Raw genomic sequence first — 14677 nt, forward strand, 5'->3', positions numbered from 1 at the left:
CAAAATGCCCCCGGGTCAAAATTGGGTCATGGGGACCCGGGACAGACGTCGCACGGCGGTCCGCGCGACGTAAACTCAATTTGGGAGTCGATTTTTTAATTTTTGGGAGTCGATTTCTCAACCCCCTAAAATTATGCAAACCAACTTTGAACACCATAAATGACAGGAGCTTGTTTCAAGGAGGAAAAATGGTACATGGCTGAGAGTGAATGTGAATATGAATTCAAATTCGAATTTGAACGCAGATGATTAGGAGGAGCACACTGAGGGTGAAATCCATATTTTAATAGGGTCCCGTATGTGCGTCACTTACCCGGTTCTCGAGCGTTAGTAGAAGTTCATAATCTTCAGGCCATGGGCGGGCAGATTTTTGACTTTTAAGAAGATTGTCTATCTGCTTAGTAGCTAGCTGCTGAGCCTTAGGAGTAAATCTAAAATCTTTGAAAAATTGGAGTTTGTTGAGTGCTTCTCCTCCTTCGTTCTTGAGATGCCAAAGGAGGATGATTGACGCCGTTTTTGTTTGAGAGTCCGTTTCGCGGTTGCCTTGTTGCGCCACCTTCCCTAACCTTCGAAGAAATTTGGCCTCACTAATTTGGTCAAGTTTACGCCTCCACGAGCCAAAGAGCTTGCCCGCCAAGATAAACGACGGAGGCCTTCTGCGAGCCTTTTCCAAGTAAGCCACTGTGGCTGCACTGTTTTCAATCATCTCTTTAAACGAATTTAAGTTGGCTGCTCGAAAATAGGGGTTGTATCCAGATGGCTAATTCAGATTTCAACACAAACAAATTAATCAACTTTTATCATCTGTAGCTTACCCGATTTCCCTAGGCCAAGGAACGGAAGAAGCGTCTCTACAGTCCCCAAAAATAAGTCATAAGACCAAGAAGAAAGCAAAAAGACAAGATAAACTAAGCATTATGTCTTGCGAAGGGAAGCTAAAGAGACAGCGACAACTAACCCCGACTCCAATCGACTGTTTCACTCTCTTTTACTAGTGAGTGGAAGGAACTCCAGTAATAAAACCTACGTCGCTCAGCTACCTGGGTTAACACCGAGTCAAGAAGGCTTTTGTAATCCGATTCCGAGGTGATAGCTGGTGGTGAGGAAAGCTTCGAAATCAAGTTGCGATAGCCAAAGCTTAGGGCAGTGTTGATTTTTAACTGGGTCTTCATGTCTTGTCCGTTTTTAGAAATGAAATCAAATATTGCGAGCCATTCTTTTCCCGAATCAAGCGGTATTGTTTCTGATTTTAACAAGTTTTCAATCGCGTGTTGGACAAGGGAGAGTCGTTCTTCTGGCTGGGTCAACTCCGAATACTTGTTGAGAAAATCGAGATGAGGACCCGTGTGAACTGTTTTGCCATAAGGTGGTAGATTCCATCAGTTCAGTCCTACGTATGTTCATAATTTTCTTATGAAAAAAACCACTCGCCATTTTTTGTCAAACGTTGGAATTTTGCGGCGAGTTGAGAATATTGATCTTTTTTGGATCGTATTCAATAATCAGCTGTGTGTAATGTATAGGACAGGAATAGGTTTTTTCCACTCACCCGGCTGTTTCACTGGATCCTTCGACAGAAACCCGCCAGGCGGTTTCGTCAGAGCCGGATTATCACCTGAATTAAGGATTTTTTATTGATAACTGGTTCGGAGTGTGAAGCGCGATGAGCATCATCTTAATGAATGGACACATACCATCAGATGCCAGTGAATTTAATGGCGGTAGAGGCTGATCGCTATCTGTAATACCATCGATTGCACTGGAGCTTAGCCGTGAGCGGCTGGCGTCAGCAGCTAAATCGATCGTTGGGCTTAAAGTAGAGGCAGTCTCGATTGAATGTGTATTCTTAGCGAATTGTCCAATACGGGCGGCTGCTTCGAATTCCATGCAGGAGGCAGGAAACCCAACGATTTGACTAAAAAGAAACAGCAAAATGAGAGGTGCCGACTGGCGAAGGCATGGTCCAGGATTGACCATTGTGAAAATTATAGAGAAGATTGTAAAAAAGAGCTTTCTCGGACAGGCCTATGTATACGAAAGGGAGATGTACAGAAGAATCATCAAGAGGGATAGCGAGGGTGTGCTTCCCGTCTCCGCTCCCTTATGTTGCAAAGAGCTCTTGTTTCAAGAAACCAATTAAAAGTCGCTTTCCGGATGTCTCATGTCCGTAAGTTACGTTTGTGTCAAAGCCTCAAAACCGCTTGGAAACGGAAGCCGAGGGTACAATGATACCGTTTCTGGATCTGCAGCTTTCGAAACGAGACCCTGCGGCAGCGTCTCCTCCCAACGCGGAGCATCCACCCTTGTTGAGGTAACGCCGCCACCACCCTCCGGAGTGACTCGTGTCCATTCGCGCCACTTGGTAACACAACACCTTCCGTGAACGGTCTACTCCACGTGGAATACATACCTGCGCTGGCAGGCCTATCTGGCCACAGCAGTATCACTTTAGAAAGCATTCGTGATAAATCAGCGGGGAATTCTCTACGGGAGCCATAGGCCACGCGTAAACAAGCGCTTCGAGAACAAAACCGACACATAACCGATCAAATAAACGCGCGGCTCATTCCGGATTGTGTCATGGAGCAGATTTCTAACGCAGTAGTTTTCCAAAAGACGTACGTCTCCTGGAAGTACTTCTGGCCGGTGCCGCTGTCTCAACTTTCTGGGTATACGTCTCTCGTGTGGGTGCGAGGAGGCGACGAATCCGGTGTCCCCCATGCCGGCAGGCTGCACTCTACGGCTGAGAATACCTCCGACCTCCCAGCCGCGCAGAAGTAGCGACAATCCCGCCCGTGGGGATGGGCAAACTGCTCATTGGGATGTGCAGGCTGGTAACATGCATGGTCTTGGAAACCGCTGCACGCTGCAAGAACCTTTGAATCGGCCATGCGTTCTGTGAGGGGAGGCTATCAATGCAGCCCAGGTTGCACCCTGCAAGAAGCATGGGGAGCTCCAAACCCCAGGGTATTTAATTCGGCCTTGCGCTCCCAATATTTTCAATCCTCATTGCACTCAACAATGGCCTGGGAAGACCCGAAGATCGTGTCTATTCCATGGATACCAAACCGGAGGAGTGGGGTGCCGCCCGCTGCGAAGGCGTTGGGAGATGGCCTGGGGCCTCAATGCGGAGCGCACTCAGCGCACTCCGGTGGCCAGCCATTGATGCAGAAAGGTCTGGGAATCCGAGCATCTCTTCAGACAAGTTTCCCTCCCTTGCAGACACCCACTTTGGGTCGGGGGAGTGTCGGACAAGCTGGATGACTGGGATGGAGTGCGAAAGGGAGGGGGTCTGGATGGAGGCCGGAGCGTGATCAAAGAGCAGCGAGGTTCAGCAGCCTGGACTCTTCGAGCCTGGATGGTTTCGGCGCCATGCAGAGAGCTCTCGATGCCCCTCTATAACCAAAGCCACAAACCGTGCACACATCCAAACCAATGGACGCCAGGCTTGTTGTAGCAAAACGCTTTCCTTCATAGTGGCATCTAGGGCGTGTGGAAGTTGAGATCTCATGAGCGGCTCCGAAGACGCGACGGGAAGTCGATGTAGCTGGACACAAAAGCAGCTGCGGGCAAGCGCACCATGCGCGCCGCAAGGCTCGCACTGCTCCGCAAGCCCATCGAGCATGCCCCCGATACTCCGAGACCATGCGCTGTTTTTGGGGGGATTGTAACAGAGTCGCGCGCCACACTTGCCACCAACCACGCGACGCGCAACGTCTGCATCTCCCCCCGCACATCTTTTCTTCGTGGACCCAGCGCTTGGCTGCGCTTGGCCCATTGGGCTGCAGTTGCGCGCGTCCGTCGAGAGCTCTCCAGGCAAGAGCGTTTCTACATAGTGTCCGCGTATCTCACGCTGCAGAGGCCCGGGGGGCGACGAGCCAGGCCGGCCCGAAGCGGGGTCTTTACGGGCACATGTCAGCCCGGCCGGCGCGCAAGAGACGCGGGCCGGGTCCTTCTGTCTGTGGAGCCTGAGCGGTCCGACGGCCAAGCCTCCTTAAGAGCGGCCGGCACACGCAGACGGCCGGATGTGCTCCAGGCTGCCTTGTAGAAAGCAGAGCGGGATTTGGACACAGAACAGCGCCCTGGGACCTCTCTCGGCCCGAAACCAGCCTGATGCGAGGGCCTCACTTCTAACCCTCCTCGGGAGCGCGTGCTCTCAAAAGCGGTGGGGGTTTCCGGCCATGGCCCGCGCCCCCTCACCCAGAGCGCCGGTCCTGCATAGGCCCACTCTTCGGACATGCAGACGCAGGACACCCGCCCAGCCCAGAGCCTGCGCGCCTCGCCCCCACTGCTCTGTAATCCACGCCATCCCGCGCGGATCATTCCTTCAGTCCATTACACTTTCTTCCCAGCTGGCAACAACGATGTGACAAGGCGCAAAGAAACCATAAAAAAATCATAAATACATACGCAGAGAGAAACGAGAACCACGAAAGGATGCATGTGTGTATCTTGTGTCAGATACATGACGTGCCCGATGGGCGTTGTGGCACGGCCACGGACATGAAGAGTGCGCCTTGGCCAAGCAGAGTTTGGGCACAGGGCGATGTGGACATGCGCGCTCCGCGATGAGTGGGGGGTCCGCGACTGCGGGATGGATGGCGGGGCCACTCATGCCAGGGCGGTTTTGACGGCAGCAATCTCGGCGCGTCTACGAAAGCGGGGGGCCCACGGCCCAAAAGCCAACCCTAAGCCCTCCCACACGCACACAAACACACGAAAAGGGGGGGGGGGGGGGGGGGACGTACAGATCGGAGAGGGAGGCGGACAGACTGGCGACGTCTTCGAGCTGGCGGGTCTCTCTGGCGAGGGCGAGGAAGGCCTCGATCTGGAGCTCCTGCTCGAGGAGCACGGAGAGGTTGACCAAGCGCGCATGGGTGGTGTCTGCGGATCCGTTAGGGTCAGCAGGGTCGGCGAGGGAGGCGGAGCTGAGGGTCATGAGGTGGCGCCGATGGCTCGGGGATTGAGAGGGCCCGTCAGGAGTCGTCGTTGTCGTTGGGGGAGAAGAAGAGGGTTTGGGGTGGGGCGTGGGCCGGGAGTCGAGCAGCCCCAGGGAGCGGATGAGGCCCATGTGGTGGCGCAGGAACAGGCCGGCGCGGGCGGCGATGGCGGCGATCAGGCGGGCCTCGGCGCCCGGATCAGCCGGGCCGAGGGCGACGAGCTTCTTGGAGAGTTGGTCGAAGAGGGCGAGGTTGGAGAGCAGCTTGCGGCGGATGGAGAGCAGCTTGAGGGGCGTCGACGGGCCCGGCGGAGTCTCGGTCGAGCCTGGATGTCTACACACACACACACACACACACACACACACACATACGCTCAGTAGTGTGACGGGGGGCTGAGAGTAAGACCACCCACTTGGCCCCCGCTAACGCCTCCTGGAACTCCCCGATCGCCCGCTCGATCTCCTCCTGGACCTGCTTCAGACTGCTGTAGAGGGCCAGGTACTCGGGCGGTTTGGGGGGACAGGTCATGGCCTGGCGACGGAGGACGACAGCGAGACAGTGAGCACAGACCCGGACGCCCTTTGTGGGCGTTGTTGTTGTTGTTGTTGTTGTTGTTGAGGAGGAGGAGGGGGAGGGGTTGTGGAGGGGGGCGGCGATGAGGTGGCGGATGGAGGGGCCGGGGCGGTCGGGGAGGAGCCCTGTCTGGTGGCTGTCGTCGTCGAGGACGCGGAGAGTGTTGCGGTGCAGGAGCGGGTCCCAGTCGACGCGGATCAACGAGGAGCATCTGCGGGGGCCGGCGGAGTGGGGCTTGAAGCAGACCAGCTGGCCACAGAGTCTGCAGTGGTGCTTGCGGATCCGGAGGCCGAAGGGCGTGTGGCAGAGCGTGCAGTCGCCCGCCGAGGTGTCGTCCTGCCACCGGACGATGGCCTGCTCGTGGGCGCGGAGCGAGCCTGGCCGGGCCGCCAGCAGGTCGGAGCTGATGGCCAGCAGTTTCTGCGAGAGATTGTTGTTGCTGGTGGTGGTGGTGGTGTTTTGGGGCTGGTGTGGGAAGTGGAGCTGGATGAGTTTCTCGAGCCGTTTCTGGAGCCGGGCCTCCTCGAGTCTCTTCGCCTCCTGGCGGGTTCTCCGTGCGGCGACGAGCTGGTCTGTGCGGTCGCGGTAGACGCCCTTCGGCTGGAATCCCGAGCGGAAGGGCGTGTTGTTGGTGTTGGTTCGTTTGGTGGGGGTGTATGGGCGGTAGGGGCTGGCCATCGTGCTGCTTGCTGTTCTGGCGGTGGTTCTTTCGGCTGAGGCGATGTATGTGCACTCCCACCGGGGGTCCCCTAACCTCCCCAGCTCGGAGCTCACTTGACACGAGTCCCTGGTTCATCCACCGGGGGAGCGTAGCAACCTCCGAAGGAGGGACTTGCCTCCAAAGTACATATGTATTGTCTTTCCCGAAAATCTTGGACTTTGCACTCGACATTCCATCCATCCATCACGGTGGCACAGGTCCTGGATGGATTATACCATCGGGCATGTCGACTGATCACAGGACTGTTCCGCCAAACCCCGCTCATCTTTGTGAGGAAAAGTAGTGGTCTCACCACTCCCCAGGAGATTCACTTCCGAAACTCTCATCAGTACATCCTTCGAGCTCTAGCATATCCCCCCTCTCATCCTGTTACCCACATTCTACAAACAGAGCTGACCGGCCAACCGCCCTCGTTCCCAAGTCCCATCCATTCACTGCTTACCCCGTCCAACCCATACAGCTTCCCAATCAACCAAACAGAAACCATTCGCCCGGTTCCCGCCCCCCCTTGGGTAGAGCCAATTTCTATTGTACAGAACATCAGAGAAAAGCGAGTGGATGCCATCAAACACATTCCTCAACAGGTGCGACAGGAACTCCAGAATCATGCCTTGATCTTATTCACGGATGGTTCCTGGATCCCAGACAAAGGAGCCGGGGCAGCGGCGGTAGTCCACCCTTTGGGACAAAGCACCATGACCTCTATTTGTCGAGCTGACACCATCTCCAATTTTGAATCGGAGCTAATAGGGATACGACTAGCCATTGATATGGCACAGGAAATTCTAGATGCCGATATTGATTGCGTTTTCATAGGTGTAGCAATCTTCAGCGATAACCAGGGTGCTCTAACCAGATCTGCAGACCCATTATCCCTATCCCCGGGACAACATCTTTACACTGATAATTTCTTTCGCATGAAGCTATTAGGGAGACCGGTCCGATTGTATTGGTGCCCCGGACACGAGGGGATACAGGCTAATGAACAGGCTGACTCCCTGGCCAAGTCGGCAGCATTAGGGGAACCCTCTTCGGAATCAAGAGCAATGCAACATTTGACCGTACCAATGAGCCTAGCCAAGGCGAGGCAAAGTTGTAAGACTCGCCTCAAGGTACCGGAAGCTATATCGGGCGAGGATACTCGTCGGTTCCCATTCTCCAAAGACTGTACGAAGTTGCTTCAGTCGCTGGACAGGCAAGAGAAAGGCCTGGCGGCGACCATCTTTCAACTCAGGGCCGATCACGCTCCTCTCAATAACTTTCTTTTTAAAATCAAATCTATTCTGGACCCCCGCTGTACTAACTGCTTTGTGCCAGAAAATGCGGCACATTTTCTTATGTTTTGTACCAGATACAGAAAAGCTCGAACGGACTTGAAAAAGAACCTTCGACGCCTCAAATGCAGGGTAAACCCGAACTCCTTCCGATCCATCATGGACAACCCCAACGCGATGGAAGAAGTCTCAAAATTCATACTCGCCACCGATCGATTTCCCAACATTCGGAAATACAATTAAATCGACAACATCGATCAACCCTCACACATTTTGTCTTCCTTCCTTGCTCGCTCTCTGCTACCTATGGTGCCGGTTTCTGCAATTTCACACTCTTTTGCCTCCTTTTTTTAGTTTCTTTTTCTTCCTTTGATAACCCTCCAAAGATGTACCTACAAGCGATGGACTAGGGACCTCAGCCCAGAATCCCGGAAGACCGACGGGCCTTGGGTTATTGGGGGATAACCTGAGTAACCCCTTTTTCTATCAGATGCTTGCGCAAGGTTGCGGGGGCCCTTTGAAGCGCTCTGATTCAAATTCTATGGTGGGATGGGACAAAGGGCTGGGGTTTCCGAACTCCAAAGCAAATACTCCCTCCTGTTTTTCTTTTTGATCTCATAAACTTCCTTCCTCAGACTTGTCTTACCAATGATCTCTCTCATCGATGGCACATTTATAGATAGTTTCTCTTCTCTATTCATCTCTTACTTTTCCCTTTCTCCTATTTTTTTCCCTTAAATTCTTACCTCTACATACACACACTATCCGGTATCACATGTCTCTGATTACGCCACAATTTTTTCATGACGTAGTTTATTACTTTACAGAAGTATGGGTTTGTACATACAAAAATTAGCTCGATAAATAGTGCGGAATGTGAAATCAATAGCACTTTAAAAAAAAAAAAAAAAAAAAAAATCCATCCATCACATACTGTTTTTTTTTTCCTCGGTTTTTACTTGGGAGTTTTTTCCAGAGTGTCGTGAGAAATCAAATTGTGCATCTCTTTTTTTCATTTCACAGCATGTCACCCAACCTTAGCGTGTGACTTTAGCTCTGAGCATGCCGGAGCCCGTTATTGGAACCTTATTTTTTGACCTCCGTCCTGCCCACAGCCGGGCCCTGCCCGGCCCCAGCTGCTTCCCTACCGCAACGCCATTGCCTCCCGGTCCCCCCATCATACACTCCATGCCTATGATATTCAACCGCCTCCCTCAACTGGCCATTGCCTGATCTCTCCAAACCCAGCCGACCTCAGATCCATGCAAGGTTGTTGGCATCTGATCCCTCAACTGGTCGTCATCCAATCCCTCTCAACTGGTCATCATCTGATCCCTCTCGACTGCTTGCCATCCGATCCCTCTCAACTGCTCGCCATCCAATCCCGCTCAACTGCTTGCCATCCGATCCATCTCAACTGCTCGCCATCCAATCCCTGCTCCTATTTGCTTCAGCCTTTTGTTAATGCACACCATCAACAATCAACAGATCTTTTGGATCTGTTTGAACAGACAGAATCTTGGACTCACAAACTCATGCCTTCAACAAACAAGTGAGCAATTTTAATTTCTGTCTTTTATATTTAAAGAGACCTGATCCAAGGAATTTCGGACCCAGAAGCAGTTATCCATCTTCGACTTGAATCGGTCTTTATTTATCATCCAATTAGCATTCTTCATTTGTCCTCTTTTGATCGCATTATAATCCACAACAACTCAATGGCTTCCATGGAATTATATGACCCAAGCTTACCACCGTACTTCTCTCCAATGATCAACCTGGCAGCGAATGGCTCTCCTTCCCCGGTTCCTCAAAACCCGCCCATGTTCACTTCCAAAGGCTTCAGAGTGTTAGGCCTTGGTCCGCCGGTGTTATTTGAGTGTGCTGTCAATTTTACTATCTATTGTAGCGAGAAAACCAAACGCAATGCGACAAACTGGGTAGCAGTCCAACCCAAATCCGAGCTTTCTGTTACTTTCAACACTCGCGATAACGTCAGTCTATCCGGCTTCCAAAAAATGATTGCTGATAAATGCAATGAGCAATACAACTGTCTTGGTCAAATCATCCACAAGGGTACTATCGGCTCACCGTCTACGATCACGTGGAATGTCTATATCCTTAGCAACAAGAAGTTTCCAAAAAAGAATTCCCATCACCTGTTTGATGAACTTTCCTTCAACCAATGGATCACTGAGATAAACACCTCCAAACAAACAAAAGGCGGGGTTGTCATATTGATGGACAATCCTCGGAATGCGGCCGTCCACGCTCGCAAAGAAGATTTGGTTGCAAAAACGATCAAGCGGATGGAAGCTCGACAGCTTGGTCCAGTCGGTCCTTCAAGAAGATCCCAAAGGGCCTTAGGCAATAGCGATGTGGTGAGTAACTTCTTTCTCTTGCCTCATTTGATGCAGGGTGACATGGTGGCTAAACACAAATTCAACTCTTACATTTTCTCAGGGAGAGTCCAGCGATGTCGAATTCGAAGACTTGGACATCTACACCGATCAGATCTACGCAAAGTACGGCATGAACATTGAATACGACCGATTCCATCCCACCTATCCTGATCCCACCAACGCAGACCGTTATATCCCACTTACTTCTGGCAACATCGACATCTGGGCCAAAGCTATGGTCAGTTATATCTGTTTTTCAGCCTTCATCATCTCAATGTTGATGGTTTTGATCATACTTGACAGTGTTCTCGCGTTGCTGGAGTCAGTCTGACTTCACCCCCAAGCTCGCTCAAGTACGAGACCCGCAAGGGCAAAGCCAAGTCAAAGTTATCCAAAGAAACCTCTGCCGGTGCCAGCAACAACTCCTTTGTTGAATTTGCGAACTGGTTCGCAAACCATCAAGCCCGCAATGTCCGCGCCTCTCCTCCTTCCTCAGTCCATGGTGCTACTCCCGATCAACTTGTCGATTACTTGGTCTTTGTCAGCATTGCTCCTCACAAGCGCAAGGAGTTATTGACCACACTTCTTGAACACGATATCGACAATTATCAAATGTTCAAGTCCCTCTCAGTTGAAGAGTTGAGATCGATTGGTTTCAATGTGGGTGTTATATCCAAACTTCGCAGCAATGTTAACAAATTCCGAAACCATCTTGCTCAAAATCCCTGATTGGTCCAGCCTGTTGTGTTCATGTCTCCTCGTCTGCTGATTGATATCTTGCTTATCTCTTATTTATCTGAGTCTATCCATGTGTCTCTTCTCCTTGTATTGTCGTGCTGCCTGTTAGTCTCTGTCCTGCTGCCTGTTATTCTCCCTGGTCTGATGTTGCTTGCCTCCTTTCCCTTTCATTCTTGGCTGTGCCGAATCCAGCAGCTTGCTGCATTTATCAAGTCCCTTTTTTCCTCACATGCTTCGTGTCCTAAAATCAAAGCGTTTGCCTGCACTTATACACACCAACTGTTTGGACTCTCTAAGCGAGTCGCGAGTCGCAAGCCCAGCTGGCCATAGCCCTGATTTTGAGAAACGAGTCCAAACCAAAGTCTGCTTGAGTCGGACAATCTCTAAGCAAGTGAGACGAATCTCTCGGCTTCTCAGACAAGCCCAACTCAAATCTGACTTAGTTGGAAAGTCTCTGAGCGAGTTAGACATCCTCAGCTTCTCAGACAAGCCCAATTTTTGTGCATCTCGCATTTCAAGTTCAAGGATCATATCATTTGAGTGCAAGACACAGAGAGACAACATTGATTTTATTGTGGTTCATGCACGAACATATTTGATTCAGTAGGAGAGACACAGACAGGGCACACAGTGATAAGAAAACAAGCCAACTTAGCAAAGGGATTCAATCATGGCTTAAAAACAAGGTGAGGTTCATCAATCATGGAATAAAAACAAGGCAAGGTTTGCCAAGATAATATAAATAAATTTTTTTGTGGTTTGTTAATGGATATGCAATACAATTTTTTTGTGGTTTGAGTATAGATAGGCAATAGAATAAGAAACAGAGGCAGGGCACTCAGTTATCAATTTCGTTGGTTACTGGGCAGTGATAGCCGGAATGACGGTAGAGCTCTCGGCACAAGGCCGCAGAAACTACTTGATTTGTTGTTTGACGAATTACCCAAGTCGGATCGATCGCATTGACAAGTGCTTGAGTTCGACGGAGGTTACTCTTTACTTGGGAGAAGCAGACTTCTATCAGATTTAATTCCGGGCAGTACGGGGGAAGATAAACTAATTTGACGCCTGCGTCGCGGCAGAGTCTGGCAACCCTTGGTCGTCGATGGATTGTGGCATTGTCCATGACCAAGATGGACTTAACAGCAGGGTAACGGTTCATGCAAGGTAACTAGCAGAAAATTATGCTGTTAGTTAACTCCAAGTAAGAGGAATCAAAGGAACAGACATACCACCTTCCACTTCAAAAAATGCTCGAAGTCACAAGCCTTAAACGTGTGTTCTGCAACACTCATTGCCACAACTCCGTCATAGCTAATTGCTGGAATCAAGCTGTAGCGTGGCGGATTCGAATCGAGCTGATAACGTGAAGCCTGATAGCCTCGGGCGGACCTGGAAAAGCTTTGTAGCAAGTCGCACAAACATATTGCTGACTCATCTGAAATCAGACCAAACATATCAGATTAAAACTGATACATAAAAACCTTATTATTGAGCTGCACTGACCGGTGAAGACAAGAAACTCAGCCGGAACGTTCTTCATTTTGGCAATCCATCGAAATTTAGCCGCATAGTTCTTGCAGATGTTGACGGTATTCGGCCTTTTTAAGGTGATACAGAGTTTATTGACGAGATTTTGATGGACAGTATTGATCCCAAGGAGTGCACTGCCTTGATCGTACAAGCGTTCTCGGATCTTGTCAAGGAAGAGGCCCGGTTCGTTGCAAACAAGCTCCACCATGAACTGGCGATCCTCGGCTGTCAATGAAGATACTCGGCCGCGCGATCCATACTGTTCAGGATCGTGTACCACTCGCTGTGTTTCACGGTAAAGCTGGGTCCATTGACTGAAAGACTGCCTTGAGACAGTCACGCCAAGAGCATTGCGGATGAAGGATTGTGAGTGCTTTTGAAGGGACCTTCGGACCGTTGCAACCTTTATTAAAGCATTGTATTTTCGGAAAACCATGATGGGGACTGGGGATCAAATTGGATAAAGGTGGCAAGGGCTGGGGGGATGGGGGACACCGGCAAGGGGCAGGGGGCATGGGGAGGACTGGCTGGGTCCAGGAATCGGAGTGGTGCAGTGATGGTGGGAGAGGGACATACCGTGTGACCCTCTGGTAGTGTGGGAAACTACATCGGCTGGGATAGTCCGCGGGCAGAAACACCCGGTCAGGACAAAACCCTAGCCCCTGAGGCAACTTAAATGCATAAATGAGAGAGCGAGATGACCAAGATTTATGGTAAAGACAATAGCATGTCTCTCCTCCTGGGCCTGGGGATGCAAAGCATCTCCCATTCCCAATGGGAGACTTATCAGCATTTTTCCGCGGGAGAGCTTGGGCAAAATTGTGGCTTTTGGCCACCGTTTTGAATCAAAGTGACATGACACAGCGCGCACTTGGTTCTGAAGTTAGCTGAGCATCACAGCTTCATTCGGAGGACTTCCTGTCAATCTGGAAATGCAGATCAGAGCCAACAGATTACAGATTTTTGCAGGGAAATCTACATAGGGCCCCAAAGATCCCCAAAGTGATCCAGATTTCCAGATTTCCCTGCAAGATCTGAAGTTCCAGATTTATTCAAATTTGACAGCAAGTCCTCCATTGTACTCTGCAAATGATAGAAGGTACACCAGAGGGGAAGTCTTGCCCTTGCCCAGCAGCTGGGGTGCGCAGAGCACAGAACTCTGCATCTCGATTAATCCACATGGAACTTAGGGGAATTTACACACACAGGGTTCTAGCCAAACACCCAAAAATGGGAAACTTTGAAGGGGGAAAGGGAGGACAGCGTGAGGAGGGGAAATTTTCTGATTGCCCCCGAAAGGAAGAGGACTTTTAGGCCTTTAATCTGCTGCCACAGGTGTGACGTATTTGTCAGGGGAGGACACCAGAAAGGGCGGCGGGAAAAGACTCCCACCAAATGGGTAGAAGCCCTCACACCAAGATTTTGTGATTAGCTGCAAGTCCCTCCTTTGGAGGTCACACTTTGTGTGAGGGTGCTTTGTGCCAGCCCAGGCCACCAGGGCCATCCAAAGAGAGGGCCTTGTTGTCTTGACCTACAGGATCAAGACACATGGCAGGGAGGATGCCACACTGCTCCATCTTGCCCAATATCTCCCCCTAGACTTCTGATTCTTACTGTGCCTTTGATGCCATCAAAAAGGTTCTTAGCTTATTTTTAACCCATTTCAAACTCCTCAATATCCAAACCCCCCAACAAGAAATGTCCTGTAAATGCTGTTACTTGGGGGATCTCTGCAACCAATCTGCCCCCTTTGAGCCTGCGCAAGCTCAGGGAATTTCACATTTTGAGCTGGAAGACCCTTTCAGAACCAGTCCCCAGTGGGTGGATTGATTGGGCTAGTACTTACAAGAGGCAGTAAGCTGAGAAAACAAGGAATGAAAGCTGAGATAGCAGGCTACAAGCCTGTCTACTCTTTTTTTCTAACCACAAACTACACTTTTTAAGTCATTTTCAAAAAAAAAAACAAAAAAAAAAGGATACTGATTTTCACAAGGACAACTCAAGTCTGTTATAGGGCCAATGATGTGACACCACAGCCTGGGCTGGTGCAAAGTGCCCTCTTGCACAGTGCAACTGCCTGAAGGAGGGCCTAGCTGAACTGGGAGATTCCAATCTTCCAAAAGTTTTTGCTGGGGACTTTAACTCTGACCCTGTTCTGGAAGGAGCCCACACATGAGCTTTGGGGGATGACTGCTAGACAGAGTCCAATGAAGGTCGCTTTGCTCGTCCGACTCGCGAGGAGTAAGTTGGAAATTGTGACCAGTTGTCGGGTATGTGATTCTCAGAAAATGGGGATAATTGCTGATGGCATCATGGGTTTTTTTTTGTGATAGGGGCTTTCCTGCGCGCATCCTCCGCCGGAGATGCTGTCCGCCGATACATACCGATAAGTGTGGATCCGGCGATCGTGCAGGAACAGACAGGCTTATCGGCTGGCCGACCCCCAATATAAAAAAACACCCATTTCCCAACAACAACAACAACAACAACAACAAC

At 50.7% G+C, this 14677-nt stretch overlaps 4 protein-coding genes across 4 annotated transcripts; 2 read left to right on the plus strand and 2 right to left on the minus strand.

The window, feature by feature from the left end:
• Positions 1-283: 283 nt before the first annotated feature.
• On the minus strand, positions 284-1977 carry PtA15_11A443 (uncharacterized protein; the record flags this gene model as incomplete). The annotated part of the gene is made up of 6 exons (XM_053161352.1): positions 284-729; positions 816-851; positions 959-1351; positions 1432-1479; positions 1550-1615; positions 1695-1977. The coding sequence occupies 6 exons, from the start codon at positions 1975-1977 to the stop codon at positions 284-286; spliced, it is 1272 nt and encodes a 423-aa protein (XP_053025307.1).
• A 1072-nt stretch (positions 1978-3049) lies between these two features.
• Positions 3050-6191, minus strand: PtA15_11A444 (uncharacterized protein; the record flags this gene model as incomplete). The annotated part of the gene is made up of 3 exons (XM_053161353.1): positions 3050-3292; positions 5667-5933; positions 6033-6191. 3 exons carry the CDS (start codon positions 6189-6191, stop codon positions 3050-3052), a joined length of 669 nt encoding a protein of 222 aa, XP_053025308.1.
• Positions 6192-8770: 2579 nt separating this feature from the next.
• Positions 8771-10639, plus strand: PtA15_11A445 (uncharacterized protein; the record flags this gene model as incomplete). Its single annotated transcript, XM_053161354.1, has 4 exons — positions 8771-9060; positions 9178-9889; positions 9972-10148; positions 10214-10639. 4 exons carry the CDS (start codon positions 8771-8773, stop codon positions 10637-10639), a joined length of 1605 nt encoding a protein of 534 aa, XP_053025309.1.
• A 3728-nt stretch (positions 10640-14367) lies between these two features.
• PtA15_11A446 (uncharacterized protein) lies at positions 14368-14633 on the plus strand (the record flags this gene model as incomplete). Its single annotated transcript, XM_053161355.1, has 2 exons — positions 14368-14422; positions 14515-14633. The coding sequence occupies 2 exons, from the start codon at positions 14368-14370 to the stop codon at positions 14631-14633; spliced, it is 174 nt and encodes a 57-aa protein (XP_053025310.1).
• Between the last annotated feature and the right edge of the window lie 44 nt (positions 14634-14677).

This window comes from Puccinia triticina, chromosome 11A, assembly GCF_026914185.1.
Source record: "Puccinia triticina chromosome 11A, complete sequence".
NCBI classification, from domain to species: Eukaryota; Fungi; Basidiomycota; class Pucciniomycetes; order Pucciniales; family Pucciniaceae; genus Puccinia; species Puccinia triticina.